This window comes from Gorilla gorilla, chromosome 6, assembly GCF_029281585.2.
Source record: "Gorilla gorilla gorilla isolate KB3781 chromosome 6, NHGRI_mGorGor1-v2.1_pri, whole genome shotgun sequence".
Taxonomy (NCBI): domain Eukaryota; kingdom Metazoa; phylum Chordata; class Mammalia; order Primates; family Hominidae; genus Gorilla; species Gorilla gorilla.
In genome coordinates this window covers 42,077,703-42,099,924 of record NC_073230.2, presented here as the reverse complement: position 1 = coordinate 42,099,924, position 22,222 = coordinate 42,077,703, and the positions used below count along the sequence as shown (strand labels likewise).

Here is a 22,222-nt window from a genome sequence, read left to right as displayed (position 1 = left end):
TCATGGTAATGGGGACTGAGGAAACAATTTCAGAGGAGTGAGAATATCACAACTAGGTGAGCCTCGTGGAAGAAAAGTTGATAGGCTTTGAAAGCAACCTGACCTGGACTCAGTTTTTGCTACTTGCTGGATGTGTGATAGGTTGTAAGTGATAACCTCTCTGACCTCTTATTTGTAAAATGAGGATGAAGACAAAACCTATCTCAGGATAGTTGTGATGGGCAGATAAGATGATGAAGATGGAGATTTTTAGCTCAGTGCCTGTTACATAGTAGATATGCAATAAAAATTGGTTTATCTCCTCCCTTAAGTTTGTGGACTACGTATGTACATTTGAGGGGTGATAACTAACTCACTACCTTTTCAGAGTGATGCTTGAATTCACCCTGTTCATCCTATTTTCGGTACCAGTCTATCAGAATTTCACTAAGCCTAAGAAGAATTCTCCCTACCCACCCCCCACCACACTGTGCTGATGGTGTCCCAACACCACCCCCAAACTATTGCAGAATATAGTTGGGCATAAAATGCCCCCTAGTGGTGATGTGAGGCAAAATTCCAGCCAGATGGTCCAATACTGAGTGGAAATAAGAAATGTATTTAAAATGTTTCAATAACTAAAGATTGGCCTGTTCTCAGCTCAATTACATGGTTGCTGGCACATGACTGATTGGCTTTTAACCTCAAGTTAGTCAGGCTACACAGTGACATCAGTTTTCTGCAGACTTAGAGAATTGCAAATTGGGATTTAGAAAGATGAATTGCAGGGTTCCTTTGATGATGGTGATGCTGCCACAGGGCTGATAGCTGGGATGTGGCTCCATGAGCCATGCTTCGAGAGCCAAAAGGATGCCCATGCTGGCAGGCACTAAGCCTGGGTCACAACTCCACCCCTGGCATCTGTCTGGCCCGTAGAAGGTGCTTAATAAATCTCTGTCAGATGGAAACATGGTTGATGACAAGTGCAAGGCTACTTACAAGAATCACAGAAAAGGTCATTTGAAATGGGAATTATCTCAGGAAATACAAGACATTAGTTACTCTAGTTGATTCTGGATCTGTCAGGCTAGTCTGGATTTATCCAGATCCAAGGAATAGTGATCTCCTTTTTCAGTTAGGTGCTGAAAACTGGAAGACAAAAAGCCTAAGTATTTTTAACAATTATAGGGTGAAAGGGAATGAAATAATTTGAGTGAATCACATTAATCCAGTACATGGCTTACTGAGTTTGTAATGTATGTAGTAGGTGCACAATAAATATTTTTGATTGATTGCCATGTGCCAAGCATCATTTAAGAAGGCTTACATATTGCTCACTTAACCATAACAACCTGACCAATGAGTTATCACTGTCCTCAATCTTATAGGTAAGGAAATGAAGCTCAGAGAAGTTACTTACCTGGGTTACTAGCTCATTAGGTGATGCAGCTGGGATTTGAATGTAGCTTTGCTTAACTGGAAAGACCATGCCCTGCTTACTCTAGTAGTTTTCTGCCCCAATTTTGGTTTGAAGATAGTGAAAGTTGCCTCATTTACTTTCAGTTTTCAAGGGGGAGACAAATCTTCATTTTCTTTCTGAGCCAAAACTTGCCTGAAGCTGGGTTTCCGGGGCTGGGTTGGATTCATGACTGTCTCCCTCAGGACTGAGCATAAGGTCCATGCATTGGAGGAATGGAGGGACTCTATGGCAACATGTGGCCTCCACACAACAGTAGTGATAAATGTCACACAAGATGCAGCTACATCAGCTGTCCTGGGAGTCACAAAGCTTTCCATGCCCCTCATGTTTTCAGGGTTTGTTTTAGGAAGGTTGTTATGTATGTGATGTTGAAGATGAATATCTCTAACACAGGAAGGAGCAAATATCTGCTATTTTCCAATATAGGAAATAAAGTATAAGAAAAAAGGTTTCAATGATTTGGTGTCACTTCTCAGTGAGAAGACAATGAAATTCTACTGCCCTGTCACTGAGACTTGTGTGGCTTCCATCATTCACAGCACCAGGCTCTGAGGACTACTCAAAGCCTCATTAATTTGCTTAGGTGAGTTGGCAATATCAAGTGCAAAGATTGAAAATCTCTAATTTTATTAGGGATCAGTCACAGTGTAACACAGAGACATACATGGGCACCTGATTTTAAGTGAAAGAGGTAGGAGCAGATAGCAAAGTTCTGTGTTCCTGAAGCTGCTTAATTAGACTTGGAGAATGAGACACAATGTGAGGATGTGGTGACCCCTGGGCAGTAGCTGGACAGTTGGTAATCTGTCATTCAGGAGGTCATCCCAACTTCTTCCCACATCTCACCCTACCTGCTGCTACAGAAGCAATGCCAGGTGGTCTATAACCAGTCAAGGTCAACAAGGAGGCCTGAAGCTAGGACTGGGCTAGTTCAGGAGGGCCTGCCATTTTTCTCCCTGACAGCCATCTCCTTCTGATGATGCCCCTTTTTAAAATCTGTCTCTCCTCCACTCCCCTGCCATCAACCCCTGAGTAACCCAACTGGGAAGCTTGCTTGCAAATACAGTTGAATTATTGTCATCACGACCTCCTGTTGGCATTTACATTTTCTAACTGCTTTACCATGAACTATGGGGATTCTCTCCTGGATTACCCAGGATTGTCATCAGTTACAACACTCAATTATGAAAATATGTATGACAAAATTTTTTAAATATTCACAAAAAGTAAGAAATCTGTATAAAGCTACATATAAATTTGGTTGTTAGCTCAAGTCTTAATACCTTTGTAAGGCTTTTCATATCACTTTAACAAGGGTCTAGAACAGGGATGGAGAGAGATTGCACCCTCTGCAATGCCTCTAGACTTGTCTGGAGACTGGCAAGACAAGCTGACAGAGGCCTACTTCATGAAGAATAGGGAATGTGAATGGGATGGGAGGTGCAGTTGAAGCCTAGGCCTGTTGAATTGGAGAGTGGGGCTGTGGACCACGATTGTTCCAAGTAATTGTGAACTGAGAGTCATTCTGTGAACTCCCATGTAGTATGGCAGAGGGAAAGGCATTTATCCAGAGGAGAGAGCCTTGGCTTACATGTTGGTGTAGAAATGACACTCAGGCCGGAAGTGGGAAACTCTCCTGAAAATCATGGAGCTGGAGACATGATTATACTGGTTTGTAATCTGTACAACCAAATTCCATAAACATTTCTGAGAATCTAGTATCAAAGTTCAACATACTTTGGGGATAAAAGGGAGGCGAAGACAAGGAGCTTATAGTCTGATGGTGGAGGCAGGTACGTCAACCAGAATTTTCAATGTGAACTTCTATGATAAAGATGTTGTAGAAACCCAAATAAGGAACATGTAATAGAACCTGGGGAGGGGCTGGTCATGGTTGGTCAGCAGGTATAGCCTAGAGAGACTGTTATGTGAGCTGAGTCTGAAACAATGAATAGAAGTAGCCAAGCTAAGAAGTAGGGTGCCAGGCAACAGCGTAAGTGAAGGCAGAGAGTGAGAACTGCAGGTTAGTGAGGACAGATAGTGGCCATTCAGGCACTTTTGAGGTAGTAACAGCAGAGAAAGGTTTACAATGAGCAAGCTGGAGCTCGGTCTGAAAGCCAGTTGTTTCAATAATGGGACAAGGTCTAGGGCCTGTGTCATTGTTCGGAGTTAGAAGAATCTGCTGTCAGGAGGAGAGATTCTTGTCCATCTGCGATCTTCCTCAGTTGTCTTCACCTGAATTGCCTTTGCCTTACCTCTCAACACCATGATTACAAGTGACAGAATGTAATACTAGCACCTTCAGACTGGGACTGTACAGGAAAGTGATTCAGTAGACTCTGGATTACTGCCTGACATTGATTTCTTAGTTTAGTCTCCAGGACATGTTGAATAACTGCATTAGTCATTTCTACTCTGACCAGAAAGACATAGTCATTGGTTTGGAGTTTTTATCATCAGTACCGTGGGCCGTAGATCATGCTTTATTAACAATGTTAATCTCCCACATCCTAAACGTTCTCATTTCGATGAGGGCTTGGCATGTGGGACTGCATTTGCGTTACTTTCGAATTCAGTTTTCTGGTTACTGGTGAATCCTTGAATTTCACCAGAAACAGAAATGCCAATGTTCTGCAATCATTTTAATGTGAATCTCTTCTTGCAATTTGTTCTTGGATCGCAAGAGGACTTCCAAATTAACCACTAATAGCATGTATTGAAAGCTTTGAAACAATTAAATTCTGAGATTCCATCTGAATTCCCATAATATAGCAAACCACAGATGTTAGAAATCATTTGGAAACCCACTGGGCTTCAAGTCCATGAGTAATTAATATTTGCTGAATAAACGAATGAAATGTCAGCTATATAACAAGAACTGAGATTAACATTTAAATTGCTATTTAAGCTCTAGACTCTTGAAATATGGAAAACTAACATTTGAGCAAATTAAGTCCAAATCTCTACAATGTCATAGGAACCAAAGTAATTACTATATAATAAAAATACCCAGAATGTATTATTCCTGATGATCCACGTAATTAAAATAATAAACCTTCAGGAATTTGTTTTCTGTTCTGGAGGTGCTAATAAAAAGGGAAAGTGTCTGAGAAACTTTCCCCTGGGGGCCCACTTTGGCTTGGACCTGGTATTTAAAATCCATCCGGGAGGCTCAAAATCAAGTAGCCAAAAGAAACCAGGAGGAGCGAACACATGGATGGGCAGAAGCAGACGTAAGGACCAGGGAATGGAGCTGAACATCCTGGGAGATGAGAAGAGTAGGGGAGGGGGCATGAGAGAGGCTCAGCAGAAGGATTCCTGCTACAGAGTCTGGAATTGCTACTCTTGCAAGCTGTGTTTTCTGTGCAGCTAAGTTGGGTGGTTGGGTAGCAAAATGTAAAAGGCTAATGAGTTGGTGTGCACTCAATTCATACAGCCAGTCATCTGCCTTGGTTTTCATTGGCTGTCTTGTTCCCTTGCCTGCATTTCTGGATCCCTTAATGTGCTCTCTGGGTCATGCAAGCCTCGCTTGCTTGGGTTCATTTCTGGGCTTCTGCAGAGTAAATAGATTCTTCCTATTTACTGTCATGGAAATACAATGCACACAATTTATTTCAGAGGTGGCATGGTGTATCTTACATGGTTATTTTGTTGTTTAGAATAATAAATATAATATGTGCTCACTCTAGAAAATACAGTAAGCTTTTACACAAAGATAAAATAAAAATCATCTGCAAAGTGACTTTCAGAGAGAATTTCTTACTTTTCCATCTTGGTATTTGTTTCTTCTATATTTTATGAGTGTATATAAAACTTGAAATATGTTATATTTATTGTGCTTTTAAAAACCTTTAACATTGCACAAAGAGAAATGGTTATTATAGTTGCATAATATTCCTTAATATTCCATTCTATGGTTATATCACAATTTTATTATTCCATTGCTAGAAACTTACTTTTTAATAAAACAACTTAATGCAGTCTTTGTTTCTGTCTTTGAATGTTTCTTTAGTATATTTATGGTATAATCCTACAAGTAGAATTACTAAGCAATGTCTGAATACATCATTTAAGTTTGCTGTATATTACTCAATTGTTCTCCAGAAAAATTGGGTTAAGTTGTTCTGATTTGCTCTCCCACAAACAGTTTTACGGAACTGTTCTGTGCTTTATATATTATTTTCCTTTGATCTTTATTTGATATATCTCATATTATGATGAATTATTGAGTTTGTATTGTTCAGACCACTAATAAACAATATTTTTTCACACATTCTTTTAACTCTATATTTAATCTAAAATTGTTTTTATTTCCCATGCCCACTTTTCCATTAGAAATATTATTTATTGTCCCTCAAGGGCTCTTTACATATTAAGGACTTTAACCATGTTATATTTTTATATAATTAATGTATATACTATTAGCTATAATATTATATATTTATTTTTATTGCAAATAATTTTCTTAGTTTGTTGTTTCCCTTTAAATTTTTGTTTTTAGGCTTGAATAATGCTTGCTAGTCCTAAAATTAGTGTCATCATTATATAATTTTTCTAGCTATTTTGTAAAAATTTAGTTCCGCAATCTAGCTGAGATTTACAACTTTATATAAGAACCATTATTCACCCACTACTTTTGTTGCAAAAATACTAGTTCCTTTTTTACTAATTGTGGTAGTTTCTTTGTAACATTAAGTTCATATATGTACCAGGACTTTATTTTCAGGGCAAACTATTTCTTGTTATTGATCCATCTGTCAATTATTTTGCTAGTTCTGTAATATTTTGCTTACTGTGGATATACATTTATTAATAACTAATAGGGAAACATCTTTCTTCCCCATAGTTGTTTGTGTTCAAATTTCTGAGCTTTTCTCACCTATTTTTTAAATAAAAATTTCAAATTATTTAATCAATTTAAGACAATCACATTGAAGTTTTGATTAAAATTATTTCAAACATTATATGCTAATTTGGGGAGAATTGACATCTTCACCAAATTTAATCTTCCTATCTTGAAGCACCGCATGTCCTTCCATGTATTCTATATATTTCAGTAATGCTTCGCCTAGAGAATTAATGCTATCTTAAATTCGAATAGCACTTTCCAGTTTATAAAACACTCTCGTTTTTTCACGATCCTCTCAACAGCTGAGCAGAAGCTCCAACTTGGATAGTTAGAGATTGCAGTTCTTGTCCTGACTCTACCATCTACCAGCTATGTAACCTTGGGAAGGTCACTTTACTTCTCCGGGCCTCATCTGCTCAAAGAGCTAGTTCTGTTTGGTTGTCTGGTAGGCTCTTTCAGGAAAACATATAACAGAGTGTTTTCTGAAGTGTGTGCCAGTGGTCATTATTAGAGGTAGTATTGTAATGCTCTGTGGTCAAATAGACTGGAAAATGCATATTAAAGAATTAAACAAGTTTCTTTTCTTTCTTTTTTTTTTTTTTTTTTTTTTGAAACAGAGTCTCGCTCTGTCGCCCAGGCTGGAGTGCAGTGGTGCGATCTTGGCTCACTGCATCCTCTGCCTCCCGGGTTCAAGCAATTCTCCTGCCTCAGCCTCCTGAGTGGCTGGGACTGCAGGCACCTGCCACCACGCCCGGCTAATTTTTGTAGTTTTAGTAGAGATGGGGTTTTATCATGTTGGCCAGGCTGGTCTCAAACTCCTGACCTCAAATGATCCACCCGCCTTGATCTCCCAAAGTGCTGGGATTACAGGCGTGAGCCACCATAAACAAGTTTCCTTACTGTAAGACTTCTCAGAGAGTTAAATGGTGAATGCATCCTCTAAGTATATAATGGTGTATAATATGTGGTGCTTCCAAAATTCTTTATTTCACATTCCCCTGACAACTGCTTAAGAACTCTCATAATTAGAGTTCTGTGGAACAACCTTTGGGAAGTTCTGATATGGTGGAAAGAGGATGCGCCTTATCTGGGTTATAATTTTAACCAGTATCTGGGTTAAAATTTTTGGATTATTAACTGTTATGTGAACTTATCTTCTCAGAGCCTCACTTTTCTTCTCTCTAAATCAAAGGGGATAATGCCTGTCTCAGAGCTTTAGGAGTTGCATTAGACATTACTGAGCACCAAGATTCCCTGCCTTTCCCAGCAGGGGGATTACATTTCTCTGCTCCACTGATACCAGAAGTGACCATGAACTTACTTTGGCCAATGAATAGTGAGTGGAAGTCATATGTGTTATTTCTGGGCAGAAGCTTATGAGAGCCAGGGCAAGGTTCGTTACTCTGTATCTCTCTAGCTCTTGCTCTTCTGACTTCAGTATTATGGAAGCCTTTGTTGACATGGGGCTTCCATCAACTGGTTCCCTGAGAGATTGCAATACACGGAGTCCCCTTGTTAACCTGTGATGGACATGGGACATGAGTAGGAAACAAACATTAAAATATTATGATTTTAACCCACTGAGAATATCCAGTTATTTGTTTCCTCAGCATAAGCTTGCTTAACCTGATTAATGAATGAAATGATCAATAGAAAAGACTGAGTGGCCTGATAGAATTGCATTCATTACATTATTCTAAGTTTTATTTTAGGCTGATAGTTTCTGTGTTCTTGAATACTCTTTGCATTTTCATCTTAACCTAGACCAAAAATCCTGAAAAGGGACTAAATACATTGGAAAGGGAATAAATGTATTCTTAGCCAAAAGAATATCTTCTATCTGCATGGGTTGCTCTGTGTTGCCAAGGGTTAGAGTCTACAATAATAGGTGAAAGATGAGAAACCTGCATTTGAGCACTCACAATATTCCCTGTCATTTTTTATTAAATTATGACTTGTGAATAATGCTCCTTGTGTGAACACCTTCGTTCAGTATCTGTATGTGAATGAAATTCTGAGTGCTGTGGGGATATCTTGGGTCTGATTCAGAGGCCTGGGTGAATCGTGGCTGTAGCCCAGCAAAAGAGTTTTGGCTTCTTTAAGGAACTCCAAGAACCCTTTAGACTCTGTCCAGAGGGCATGAGGAGTAGGAGTTTATTTTACATTAATATTAAACCCCCTAACATATGTTAGGGGGGTTATAAGAAGAGACACTTGAGGGATGGAACTCAGAACTCTTTTACTTAGAATGGTTTTTTTTGCTAATACTTGGAATCAGTTTATTGAAGAAAGAAGTTCTGATGAGATAAAAGAGGGATGGTGAGAAAGGGGGAGACAGAAATGTTTTTTAAAAACTGAGCATGCAAAGTCCAAGCTGAATGCCCTGGTAAGGATGAGGGCAAGCAGTTAAGGCTGGGAAAAGAGAGGCTTGTGAGAGGGCAGGGAATCTTCATGAGGGTTCTTGTGAGTCTTGTCAAAGTTATGATTGCATCTTATTCCTTTCCAACCACCTACTCCTGTCTTTAGAAGGAGGAAAGAGTCCCAGGAAGTTTCTTTTTTATTTATCTTCAGCAATGCATGACTAGCCTGGGTGGGTGGAGAGTCTTTGAGGATGGAGTGTCTGGAAAGGTGGAGGATCTGAGTAAGTGGAAAGGCGGGGAAAGTGGAGAGGCCAGGAGGGTGAAGAAGCTGGATGAATGGAGAGTCTAGGAGGCTGGCCTTTGATGGGGAAGAACATCGGTCCTCCCCTACCTCCCACCTTCTCTGGGCTTGGAGAGGATTGTCACGGATTAGTAAGCAGAACTCCTCCATGACTACCCCCCTTTCTCCTGTCTCTCAAAACTCTTCCTCCCACATGAGAACTGGCTCCATTCCTACTTCACCATCCAGGCAGGGATGGTGGTTATTGTTCTGTACCCAGGGCAGAAATGCCTGGGGCTAGAGCAGCCCTGTGGTGTGCTGAGGGTCCACACCTGCCTGCCAGATCCAGAGCCCATGGCTCCAGCTCACATTTTGCTTGGATGTTTTAAGCTGTCAGGAAAGGATGTGATTCCTTATGCTTTTTGGAGGAGAATAAAAAAATCTTCTTATTGAGCCATCATGAAAAAATGAGCAAATGTTTTGGGTAGTTTTTTGAGCTGATGTTTTCAGAATGGTTTTAGTATTTTTTCATAAAATTATATAAGTGAATGGCATTGTTATTATCTGGAATGTAGAGAATCATTTGAAAAATGTAAGGCCCTTTTCTTTGAGGAGGGGGAGAAACTTTTACTTTCTTGGTTACTCAAAACCATACAATCTAGTCTGAATCAGTTTTTGTAAGAATCTATTCAATCTCTTTGTAAAGTAGATAATAACAAGACAAAAACCATGGGCAGAGCCAGCCTCTGTACCCTCCAAATGTGTAATAATGCAATGTCTGCTTGACTCTCTGGGGGCCACGTTTTAAGATCTTGGCTTCAATACTGTCAATGTCGTATTACACTTAGTATTTATATCAATTAGGAAAGTATTCAGCTTAGCAATGGCTTAAACAAAGATTTATTTTTTTTCATATAATAAGAAATCTGAAGATATGTTGCTGCTGAACTCAGTTTGCTAAGATTCCCTTGGCTTTTTTTTCCTGTGGTCACAAAATGGCTGCTGCGGCTCCATGCATTGTGTCTGAATTCAAGTCGGGGGGACATCAGAATGCCAGCAATATCTTTCCATTTTCATCAGAAAAGGAAAAATCTTTATTAGAAATCTCAGAGACTTCCAATTAAGCTTCCCAAACTGTGCTACCTTTAACTGCAAGGGAGACTAGGGGAGTGAGTACTTAGCTGGGAAAGTGAGAAGGAGGTTGAAACTAAGTATTGTTTCAACCAAATGGCATCCTGGGTTACAGAAACCTGTTCTCTTTTCCTTTCCCTTTTCCAGGCTTGTGTAGTGCCTCTACTCACCAATCCTACTGATTTTTCCCAAAATCTGATAGCATCATCATTATTCCTCATCAGTACTAAATAATATAGAACATGGCTTACTGTGATGTCACGAATCCCTCCCAAATTATGACACCTATAAATTCAAGCCAAATGGTTGGTGAATAAGGATTAAGACTTTATCTACCCAAATTCATTCACATGAACTTATTGAGATATTAGCAGTAAACTTGTTTTACAGATTATTTCTTGATATACTCTTTCACTCAACAAAATATTTATTGACCTTTTATCTGCTGTGTGTCAGTCACTGTACTAGGAATAGTAGGATCTAAAGGTGTCCCTAAATACCTGACATCTAGTCTGTGTGTGTGTGGGCATGTGTGTCTGTCACTGTGTATTTGTATGTGTCCATGTGTATGTGCTCATGGGTGTGTGTGTGCATGCATGTGTGTGTATGTAGGTGAACATTCATGTCAAGAGAGGAACCATATTGCACAGAGATTCTAAGTGCTTTAGGAGCGGAAGGGTAGTGATGTGATGATGCTGGACTACTGAACAATTCTGAAGCCTTCCCAGAAGAGAAGGCAATTGAGGTTAGCATGATATCAGAAGAAAAAGGTGTGAGAAAGGCATATCCAGAAAAGGTAAACAGGACCCTGTATCCTCAGACTTTGGTAAGACAGTCAATACAACGTGGTCCAGGATGTGAAGAGAGGAGTAGAGAAGGTGATTGGGTCAGAATGTGAAAGGCCAGTAGGCCAGGCCCAAGGATTTGGGTTTTATCTGCCAGAAGGTAAGGATCAAGTCTTTAAAGCCATGCATTATACCCTCGACCCTGGGGGCGTTTCTGTTGCCTATCGAGGTAATTAATTCTTGCCAATGGAATTCAGTCAAAGTCATGTGTCATTTCAGGCCAAAGCCAGCAAGAGAAAGTTTACCATCACCCCTGGAAGCCACTTGTTCTAGAAGGTGTAGCTACAAGTTGACCTGTTTGCTACTGTGATATGAGGGAACAATAAACCTCTGGTGTGTTAAACCATGGAGATTTAGGGTTTGTTTTTTACTGTTGGAGAGCTTAACTTATCCAGACCAAAATCAGCTCAGAATTCACTTTCTTTTCTTTCTTATTTTATTTTTACCGTATCTTAACTTTTAGGAAGTTTACACCTTTAACTTCTCTCAGACTTTAGTTTCATATCTGCTCAAAGAATGCTATTTTAAATCCCCCTAGAGCTGATGGGAGGTTCAAAGGTGATATTGTGAAATCATATTGCAAACTGTAAAGTGCTGACAAGAGTAATAGATCTATCATTTTTAGGCAGCCATCAATATTGCCTAAGTGGGAAAACAAGAACCTTGATTATTCCTTACAACTTCCTCATGACCTTGGGTGATTTTGCCATCTGTGGCCTGGAAAATCTTCACACCAGAGAAGAAGCCATTTCTTTCTTTCTCCAGATAGGGCATAATTTGCTCTTTCTGCAAATAGCCTTTCATGTAGTGGGCCATTAAGTTTGCTTAGATAATAGCTAGACATAATATCAGGATGACAAAGTAAGAAATGGAAATTTTCCCTCTATATCTATATCTTATTCTACATTTTCATGGTCTCATTTTTTTTTTTTTTAAAAAAAGAAAAGAAACAGCTTAATTCATGACCATTGTTTGAGGACCAACTGCATATCAAAGCTGTCCTGAAGTGCTTCCACCTGCAGTGGTCTCTCTCAGCATCTTCCGAAACTTCTTCCTTACAGCTAATGCTGCCTCCTCACCTCTCAGTAGTTGTCTTGAGAAAAGAGTGGAATGACGAATTCCTGGGACTCTAATTATGAATAATGAACACTCCTGGGGGCCGCTTGCTATTCTTTAAGGCTATACAAGCATTCTCTCACTTAACTATTCACAACAACTCTCTACAGGACATGCAATTATTAGCTTTGTTTGTTGGATGAGGAAACTGAGACACCGGTGGAAGTAAAGTGCCCAAAGTCACTCTGCTAGGTGGTGTGGCACTGGGATTTGACCCCAGAAGTCTGGCTCTAAAGCCTGCTCTCTGAGCCACACTGCCTCATTGAAATGATGGAGAAAGCTCAAAAGCCTGAGTTTACTTGGGGGACTGAGAGGTCCAGAGAGAAGCTCAGTTTACTTAAGAAAAATAGTGTTAGATTTCTTATCTACCTGAGTGCATGGCTTGAAACATTCTTACTTCATCAACAGGAAATTATTTCAAGGATGACAGAATGACATTGTCAAGCATGAATGGATGTGCTTCTTTCCACTTCTTTGATACACTGTCCACCAGCCCAGGCAGCCCCACTGTCCTCAGACTGCACTCTTTACTCTATCAGTGCAGACGGAGAGAAACAAGTCAGCACTGGGCTTTCAAAATACCTCAGTGAGGATATCTTAAACAGCTGGAAGAGAAATGGGTTTTTCTGTTGCAAGAGGGTGTGACTTTTGAGCATTCAGAACAGAGAGCCTGGAATAATAAATTCGGAGGAACACTGTGTCATCAATTTCCCCATGACAGGGGGGTCGCTGAGGGTGATGGAAGAGTTTGATGGCGCAGCAGTGGTGTCAGATGCCGGGGAGATGCGAGGCAACTGAGACAATGACAAGAGGGTATTGGATTGCCCCCCTCCAAGGGTTAGCAGGAAAAAGCGGAGGAAGAGAGAACATTTGCTACATTTGGGGAGCACAGGATTGGAAGGGCGCTGAGGTCCACTTACTGTGTAGGGACCAGGGAAGTACAGTCTCCCAGATTTTCCCATCTATCATGAGGTGGAAGTTGTATAGCGTAGGTGGCTATGTGGGATGAGAGAGGGCCAGAGATGCTCCATTTTGTTTTCTGCAGCCCAAAGTTGGTAGCAGTCAAACTTTCTATTCTTAGGAAGGAGGCAGAAATTATCGCTGGGATTGAGAGACAGGCATTCAAGCACCCTGTACCAGGAGAGAATGTGGCCAAGGGACATTACCCCAGAAAGCAGTGTGGGCCTGACACGGGTCGGATGGGAACCCAGATGAAAGTCCAGAACAAGGATGACCACATCTGAGGGACAGACAGGTCTTGTTTCAGCTGATGCCAACTTGCTCAGATCCCTCAGTAGATCAGACTCTCTTCAACTTCCATCCCCTACCCCCACTCCCCACCCAACACACACACACATACACACACACACACACACAGACAGAGAGACAGAGAGACAGAGAGAGAGAGAAATGCACTACAGAAGCACTGCCCCTGGAGTTAGATGCCTTCCCGAAGCCAGAAAATGTGAAAACTCTTCCTGGGCTGAAAAGCTCTGCAATGACTAGGTTTATTCTGAATTAGCTAAGATTATGCTTCCTGCCATCAAATGTATTAGTAATGCAAAGAGAAATTTAGCTGAGGAAGATTTCCTTTTCAAATACTAGCGTCTATAGTTTGGAAATTGCGTGCCATCCTCAGCCTTTCTCATTTGTGTGAAGTGAAATTGGACACACTGCACAGTAGAGTTTACCCAGGGTCAGGGATTGGAAAGCAGAGCACTAGGTCTGGGTAGCAGAACTGGCAGGAAGGAATAATATGTTTAATAATGATTTAACCGAGCAAAACTGGTAGTAATTCCCTTAGGAGCAGCCACAGTATTCAACTGTAGAAACTCAGATTGAACATACTGAGCGAGACTAATTAGAAAAGAATAAAAAATGCATGATGTAAATGCAAGACCTCTTGTTACAAATTGCAGGAGATACATTTGGGGGTTGGGACATGAGGGATTCTGGATTCCAGGAAGGACATCCCTGACACTGTCCTGGGGCCAGGGCAGGAAGGGAGAACAGCAAGCCCTGGAAAGGTGTGAGCTGTTGAGATGACAGTCACAGGTGAAAATGCCAGTACTTGATAGGTAGAAGAAGGTCTTAGAAATGAGTTGTCAACTGAAATGTAGTGACAACAAGCATGGTCTACTTAAACTTCTTAATTTGAGCTCCCTTGCAAAAGCATAGCGTGAGATAATTGGGACATGCGTTGAGTTGAAATTTGCTTTTGTTATATTAATGGAGGAAGAGTGTATTAAGAAAATTAACAGTAAGGCAGCGTGGCAGGGAGGGTGTACAAACAAAGAGAACAAACTGTGTCAAATCACCCTCAAGCACTTAGAAGCAACCATTTACATATAAACAATAGTTAGACTAATTGTGTATCACTTGTAACTATCCACCGAAGGAGGCGCAATAAAAGATTGTTGTTAGGTGATATTTAGCAGTCTTAGTTCATGTTTCTGTGCTCACCTATGAGTAATAAAACTAAGTTTCATTTACATTATTTTATAATTTAGGTAATTCACTAATCAAGACAGGTCTCCCTCCCAGTTACTTCTAATTAGGTTTCTCATTAAGTATCAGAGATTCAGGAAACATTGCTGGTGAATTCACCAGCAAAATTAAGGGCTTTCTGTGTGAAGAGTTTTGTATTTGTTTTGCATTTGGACAGCCTTATATTCAGATACCTCATTTATTTTCTGATGAGCTGGTTCCCATTTCCCCTTGAAAACTTCTGGTAGATTCTTGAAACGCATATAATTCGTTAGTGCCAAGACCTAGGTCTTGAAGAGGTGAGCTGGATGTGATGTTAAAAGCACGCAGAACTGGAAACTGTGAAGGGAGCCAGGGTCTGAGCTGAGAATCTTGAACCCAAGACCACGTAGGGTTAGTTACACAAGGCCCATGGTGGAAGATGGGATGGGTGAACCCAGCCCAGACCTCCCTGCTCATTTCCAAGAGCCTCACATGCTTAGGAAGGTAGAGTAGGTTAGAGTGGTGGGAGCAGAAGCCAGAATTCAAGGGTGGAGGTGGGAGGAAGGAACAGACTCTAAGCCTGTGAAGGAAGTGCCAGTAAGATCCAGACGGGGTGCTTTGTCTCCTCCCGAAAGAGCTTTGGGGTTCAGAGGATAAGAACTAGAATGTGAGATGGGAAACGAAGTCAGGAGCCTAGGTAAGTGGATGGAGCAAGACAGCTGAGACTAGGTAAGGCTGCCATGCCATAGAGATGGATTCCCCAGGGCTGGACCAGGTGCTTGGTACCAGCTCATGGTGCCTCAGCTAATTCCATACCCCACCCACTGGAATCTAGAACCGACTTTGGTCTCATTGGCTTAGAAATGGAATAGGGACAAGCTGAACATGCTTGCAGAAAGGGACCTGGGTGAGTATAGAGACCAGGCAGGATAGGGGCTGATGGGTGGAAACTTGGTTAATGAGAGCCCCCACCCACCTCTGTCACAGGGAATACATGCTTTCTGTTGCTTATTTGACAAAATGTTGGTAATTGGAAGAAAAAACACATCACAATTTGTTTATGCAGTCAATGTTTATTGAGTATGACTAACATAGTGGTAGGTCCTGGGAGAAAATATGAAACAAATATAAGGCATTCATTTTACTCAAGGAGCTTGAGGACGGTAACACATTCAGCCAACACATATGGAAATAGCAGTTTAAGACAGAGCTGCATGAAGTGGCAAGAAGAGAGGTACAGTCCGTGACACTAATGAAGCTCAGGGAGGGATGAGTCAAGGAGGGCTTCATGGAGGAAGCAACCCAAGCTGAGCTTTATAGACTGGGTAAAATTGAGATAAACAGATGAAGATGGAAGGCAGGTCCGGAAGGAAAGATACACCATGGATTGTGAGAATTAAATGAGATACTTCACAGAAGTCACTTGCTAAGTGAGTCTTGCTACGACTCTTGGCACCAAGAATGCCCAAAGTAAATGAGATGTATGGTTGTTGCTGTTATTTCTGTGACTTTTACTGCTGCTGCTATTTTTATTTTCATGCTATTTTTTTACTGCTTTTGATGAAGGCAATGGGGATTAAAGGGATACATCTGGGAGACAGTAAAGGGGGCATGGTTTTGAATTTCTTCTCTAGAAGTATGTCAGATAAAATGAATTGCAGTGAACAAGGGCTTGCATCAGAACTATTTCTGTATCAACAATGCATTAAAATTGCTTGTGCTCAAAGGGGATCATAGAAAAAAAGTTACACTAAGAAATGTAAGCTAAGTTCTCACAAATACCACCAGTAATCACTTTGTAACTAAAAATCACAGGGTTTTAGTCAATACACATATCTCTCAAATAATGAATCTGAGCATTCTAAGCTCCTGGCCAAACACAATTCCTGTCTTTCTGCTTTTCTCCTTGTCCAGTGGTCCAGCCGTTTTGCTGCAAACATATCAATAGGAATCAGCTAGAGATGCTGTGATTCTCGTTAGTGTCTGGCGATGATGTTGCTAGGATAGAGAGGACAAACACTCATAGAGAGCAAGGTGGGATTTGTTTCTTCACATATTCCAAATATCCCTGTAGGTGCTATATTCAAAAAATGGCAAATGAGATTTCAGCTGAGATTGATTCTTGCCTGAGTATCAGAATAACCACCTTATTGCTGATTTTATTCCCTTTGCAATGGAGGGCCTCTCTTCATTCTGCTTTCTGTCATGTTCTAAGAATATCAAAGAGGCTACACAGGCAGCAATACTGAGTGGAGTCCTGTGCTTCCTGGGTGCACAAAGCCTGCCAAGACAGACTCTCTGGGTCTGCAGGCTGATTTCATAAAAGGGATTATTCAGTCGACATTAAGTGGCAACAAACTCTAATTTTACTTTCTAAGCTACATCGTGGAGCTGTGCAGCTGGGCTGCGTATGTGCATATGCATTAGGAGCTGATTCCGAGGGACAGGGTTTCACTGAAGCCAGTGGAGGAGTGGTTTGCTCAGATTCTGCTTTGCTGCGGGATCATTAGGGCCCTGGAAGTTTAAGTCTGACTCCTGGGACGGCACCCTGCTGAAAGTTTTATTCTGAATATTTGCAAAAGAAGTGAACTTCCAGTAGGGAGGTGGATGTTACAGTAATGCTACCTCATTGCGTAAAAACCAAATCATTTCAAGAACATACGGAGGATTAACAACAACAACAACAACAACAAAACCCAACAAAGCAACAACTAGAATCTTTTTGAAGTAATTTTTTCTTCAGTGGAAAGGACCAGTTTGAGACCTGTGAATTATTGCAATGACTAAACATATCATTAGACAGGTGTGAAATAACCTGATGACCCAGCATTCTGAGGCAATAAGCAGGAAACTGTTCTTTTCCCAAATGTGTGGTTCATTTCTGTCCACAAGATCTTGTTGCAGAATAAGAAACAATACAGTATTAGCTTAATGAAGATCCTTCCTCAGTGTGGCCCTTGGATACTTTGAAGGTGAAACTCACCAAACTCTCTGTCTTTCATTTGTTCTAGGAGGTAATTTGTTGCAAATGGTGGCATCATCAACTACCCTCAAAGAAATATATTTCTCACTGATGTTTAATGAAAAGGATCATCAAAGAAAGTGTCGTCCTTCCTGCCTTATTCAATGTTGTTTCTCATCATATCAGTCACTGTCGTGGGGATTGTGAGCTTTCCGCATCTCTGGTGTTCCTAGCAAAAAACTCATAGCTCTAACCCCTACTAGAAACAGACATTTCAAGTACTGCTATAGGATTAATTAAAAGTGCTTTCACCTAAGGAAAGGGGGAAAGTAAAAATCATCCACTCATAAATGTTACTCATGATTCACACATTTCCAGCAGCATCAGAAAGAAAAACGCCACCTGTATTCCTAAGAAACTACAATCTAGGTCTCTGCACACTAAAGCTTGTTGCTTTAGCACTTCAGACTTTTAAAAATCCTTTTTAGTAAAGAAAATAAACAACACTCATTCACGATACTGGCTATGATACTTCAATTGACACTCTTAAGTTCCAGCAGTCTCATTGTTATAAGTCAGTGTTCAGAGTCGCAGGCAAGAAACTTACCTTAAAGGAGTAGTAGAAGGAACCCCATTCCTTTCCTTCCACCACTTCAGTAAAAGTCACTGTTTCAGTGCAAGCCACTGGGGAAGAATCCAGCGTCTGCCCGGTCCCACTGGAATCGAAGCTGCCCTCTGTGAAGTTGGCTGGCATGGCTCAGGCGGGGTTGAGCCTCACTGTCCCTGCTCCTGCAGCTGAGTGAGGGAGTCCAGCTTGCCTCCTGAGAGCTGGGCAGCAGCTGCAGCTCTGCTGAACAGAGGCACAGAGCCCTCCCTGAGCCCACCTCACTGAAGAGCTCTGCCTGATGACAGGGAGGATCTACGTGCTGCTCTCTCCTTGGCAATTACCACCAGGTAGCCAGCATAGCACAACCCTCATCACCCCACAGTCCCACCCAGGGCCAGGGCCCCACCCCAAGAGCAAGGTGGAGCTCCCCATAGCCATCGACATGGCTCCCTGGATGAGACCCCTGTTCTGCTGTGCTTTTCCTTACTTCCACAGTGGACCCCCACTTCTGCTCCAGCTTCAACAATACAGGAATTTGGACTAATCAGTAGGTGCATGAATTTGGGTCATGTTTCCACTTCTGAAATCAAATTATAATTATGCATTTGTTTCAGCTGAGGTTGCTTTCTGACTTAAAGCCTCACCTTGCCATCTACTGTGTCATGTGCTCTTATTTCCATAAGTGTAGGCAAATAGTACATTTGTATTTCACACCCTTAGTTCTATCTAGGTGTTCACAGGGCAGTTCTCAGAGAAACATGAGGTCTGTGTTTGTCAATAAGCCACAACACCTTGTGATATGACTGGGAGGGGCCTGGTGAAGATTCTTACTGCTTTCAGTATATTCACCTCAGCTTCTACCTAGGACCAATACTCAGGGCGAGGGTAGAAAGGAGGTAATGCAGCATCCTGGGCACCACAGACAGGGCTAGGCGAGAATACTAAGAGCTATTCCTGTTTCACAAAAAACCTGCAAAGCACATTTACACATTCTTTCATTCAGTTTCCCAAACAACCTTGTGAGATAGGCAAGGAAGGTATCTTTATGTTCTCCTTCATGCTAGCAGAGAGTGGCTCCAATAGGTGAAATGACTTGCCCAAGATCCCGCAGCTGCTGATGTAAATGAGCTGATAACCCATCTCCAGAACTTCCTAGACAGTGGTGCTTTTACTGTAACAGACTGGTTTGCATCAAGTCTCAAATGTCTATGGGGCATGAAGGTAACATGAATGAGGGTAGCAGGCCAGGTATAAAACAATGGGAACTAAGCTGCTTATATGACAACCAAGCACAATACCTGATTCCTCACATTGAGAACACTCTGTGAACCAACCAGGTCCAGCCACTGGTTTATGACACCTGGAATAAGAGGTAGTAGCTTTAGTGGCCACCACTAAAGAACCTGGCCCCCATGAGATCTCCTGGGGAAGCTTTATTATAAACCATCGAGCCCCAAGGAGGGCACAGTGCTCTAGCAATGAGAAGGCATTAAGTCTATAATGAAGGGCAGCAAACAGAAGTGAGTTGTGTAGAAAACTGGATAAGCTGTGGACTCTTAAGGAAAGGTTCAAAACAGGACAACAACTCAATAGCAAAACAAGTGCAGCATATTCCAACTAACAAATAAGCATGAAGATAGGCTCAACCATATTAAAAATTAAGTAAAATAACTAAAAACAGTAAGAATGTTTACCTATTAGCATAGTGAAAGCTAGCGTATGGCTATCCCCAAGTGCTGACAAGATTGAAGGGAAACGGGTGTACATCTTTACTTCTGGTGAGAGTTAGTTGATGTGGTAATTTTTGAAAAGCAATTCAGCAGTATTTAGTAAAGCTGGAATTACATATCCTCTAATGCATTGTTCCATTTCTAGATGCTAATAATTTTTTATCTCTATCTGGGTTACTTACATGTGCTCAATTCACATAAATTCTTTGCACTACATACTTAAAACATATGCACTTTTCTGTAGGTATGTTTTACTTCAAGAAAATGTTTATAAGACAAAATCTGTGAGGAACTCCTGGGAGAAGGTAGAAGCTGCTTAGGTCACAGTGTGGTAGGGGCAGAGTGAGAGAAAGTGGCAGATGCCATGGACAGAGAATAGGTGGGGAGAGAGAGCTTTCTGGTTGTTTCCTTTTCTCTCCATTCATGATCCAGATAGACCATTGTTTAACCTGTGGCCACCCAAGAGAAACATTTATGTATCTGTACAAGCAGTCATGCAAAATGATGCCTTCGCAACGTATTAAAGAAATGTATCAGAAGCAACCTAAATATTCATGATGTCAAAATAAATGAATCATCCCAAACTGGAAACCACCCAAATATTCCATCAACTGGATGAATAAATTTTCATGTAGTCACACAATGAAATACTATATAGCAATAAGAAAATGATCTGTAGCCAAAAATAACATAAATGGAACTTACAAACATAATATTAAGCAAAATAATAAATATGGTTGTTTTCTTTTTTTTTGAGATGGAGTCTTTCTCTGTTGCCCAGGCTGGAGTGCAATGGCACGATCTCAGCTTACTGCAAGTTCTGCCTCCTGGGTTCACGCCATTCTCCTGCCTCAACCTCCCAAGTAGCTGGGACTACAGGCGCCCGCCACCACGCCCAGCTAATTTTTTGTATTTTTAGTAGAGACAGGGTTTCACCATGTTAGCCAGGATGGTCTTGATCTCCTGACCTCGTGATCCACCTGCCTCGGCCTCCCAAAGTGCTGGGATTACAGGTGTGAGCCACTGTGCCCAGCCCTTTCATCTTTATAAAGTATAACTGTGCATGTATATAACACAATGGAATACTATACAGTAGTTAGAAGAAAGTTGAGTGGACAAGAAGACAAACTAACATGGTATAATGATTAACTGTATGTGTCAGTTTGACTGGGCCATGGAGTGCCCAAATAGTTAAACATTATTCTGGGCGTGTCTGTGAGGTGGCTCTGGATGAGATTAGCATTTGAATTGGCAGACTGAGTAAAGCAGATTGCCCTCCCTAATGTGAATGGCTCTCATCCATTCAATTAAAGGCCTGAATAGAATAAATAGGCTAATTCTTCTGTGAAAAGCGGGGAACTCCTCTTGCCTGACTTCTTTGAGCTGGGACATTGTTTTTTTTCTGGCTTTTGGGCTTGAACTGAAACATCAGTTCTTCCTGGGTCTCAAGCCTGCCAGCTTTCAGACTGGAACTATACCACTGGCTCTCCTGGTTCTCAGGCCTTCATACTCAGACTGGAACTACACATCAGCTCTCCTGGGTCTCCAGCTTGCTTTCATGCGCGTCTGTGTGAAGAGACCACCAAACAGGCTTTGTGTGAGCAACATGGCTGTTTATTTCACCTGGGTGCAGGTGGGCTGAGTCTGAAAAGAGAGTCAACAAAGGGTGGTGGATTATCATTAGTTCTTATAGGTTTTGGGATAGGCGGTGAAGTTAAGAGCAATGTTTTGCGGGCAGGGGTGGATCTCACAAAGTACATTCTCAAGGGTGGGGAGAATTACAAAGAACCTTCTTAAGGGTGGGGGAGATTACTAAGTACCTTGATCAGTTAGGGTGGGGCAGGAACAAATCACAATGGTGGAATGTCATCAGTTAAGGCAGGGCAGGGCCTTTTCACTTCTCTTGTGATTCTTCAGTTACTTCAGGCCATCTGGGCGTATACGTGCAAGTCCCAGGGGATGCGATGGCTTGGCTTGGGCTCAGAGGCCTGACACTTGCTGCTTGCAGATCTTGGGACTTCTTAGTCTTTATTAATTGTGTGAATGATTATTTCATATTGTATTCCCTATAATAAATTTCTCTCTCTGTTTCTCTCTCTCCCCCCTCCCTACACACACACACACACACACACACACACACACACACACACACACACCCCTCCTATTAGTTCTATTTCTGTTTCTCTGGAGAACTCTAATACATATTCTCACCTGAACTCATTTGTAGAAATTCTCAGTCTCTTCCTTTTCTAGGTGAAGGTCACCTTTCCCAGGTTACTGAGTCCCTTCTTTTCTGCTAGGAGAACCTTTGCCTCAGTCTCATATCAGCCACATACTACTGGGAGATACTTGGTAAGAACATTTTTAAATTTTGACCTTTCTAGTGTGACAAGCTTTGCCCATGATACGGGCAT

The 22,222-nt window shown here is 41.4% G+C and overlaps 1 protein-coding gene across 2 annotated transcripts in view; it reads right to left on the bottom strand.

Moving 5' to 3' along the window:
* The window catches only part of NPSR1 (neuropeptide S receptor 1), a 221,313-nt gene extending 203,088 nt beyond the window's left edge, over positions 1–18,225 (bottom strand). For both annotated transcript variants that reach the window (XM_004045301.4, XM_004045300.5), the window contains exon 1: positions 18,079–18,225. In XM_004045301.4, coding sequence (XP_004045349.2) covers positions 18,079–18,225 — 147 coding nt within the window. The remainder of the gene's footprint in view (positions 1–18,078) is intronic.
* Positions 18,226–22,222: the final 3,997 nt, after the last annotated feature.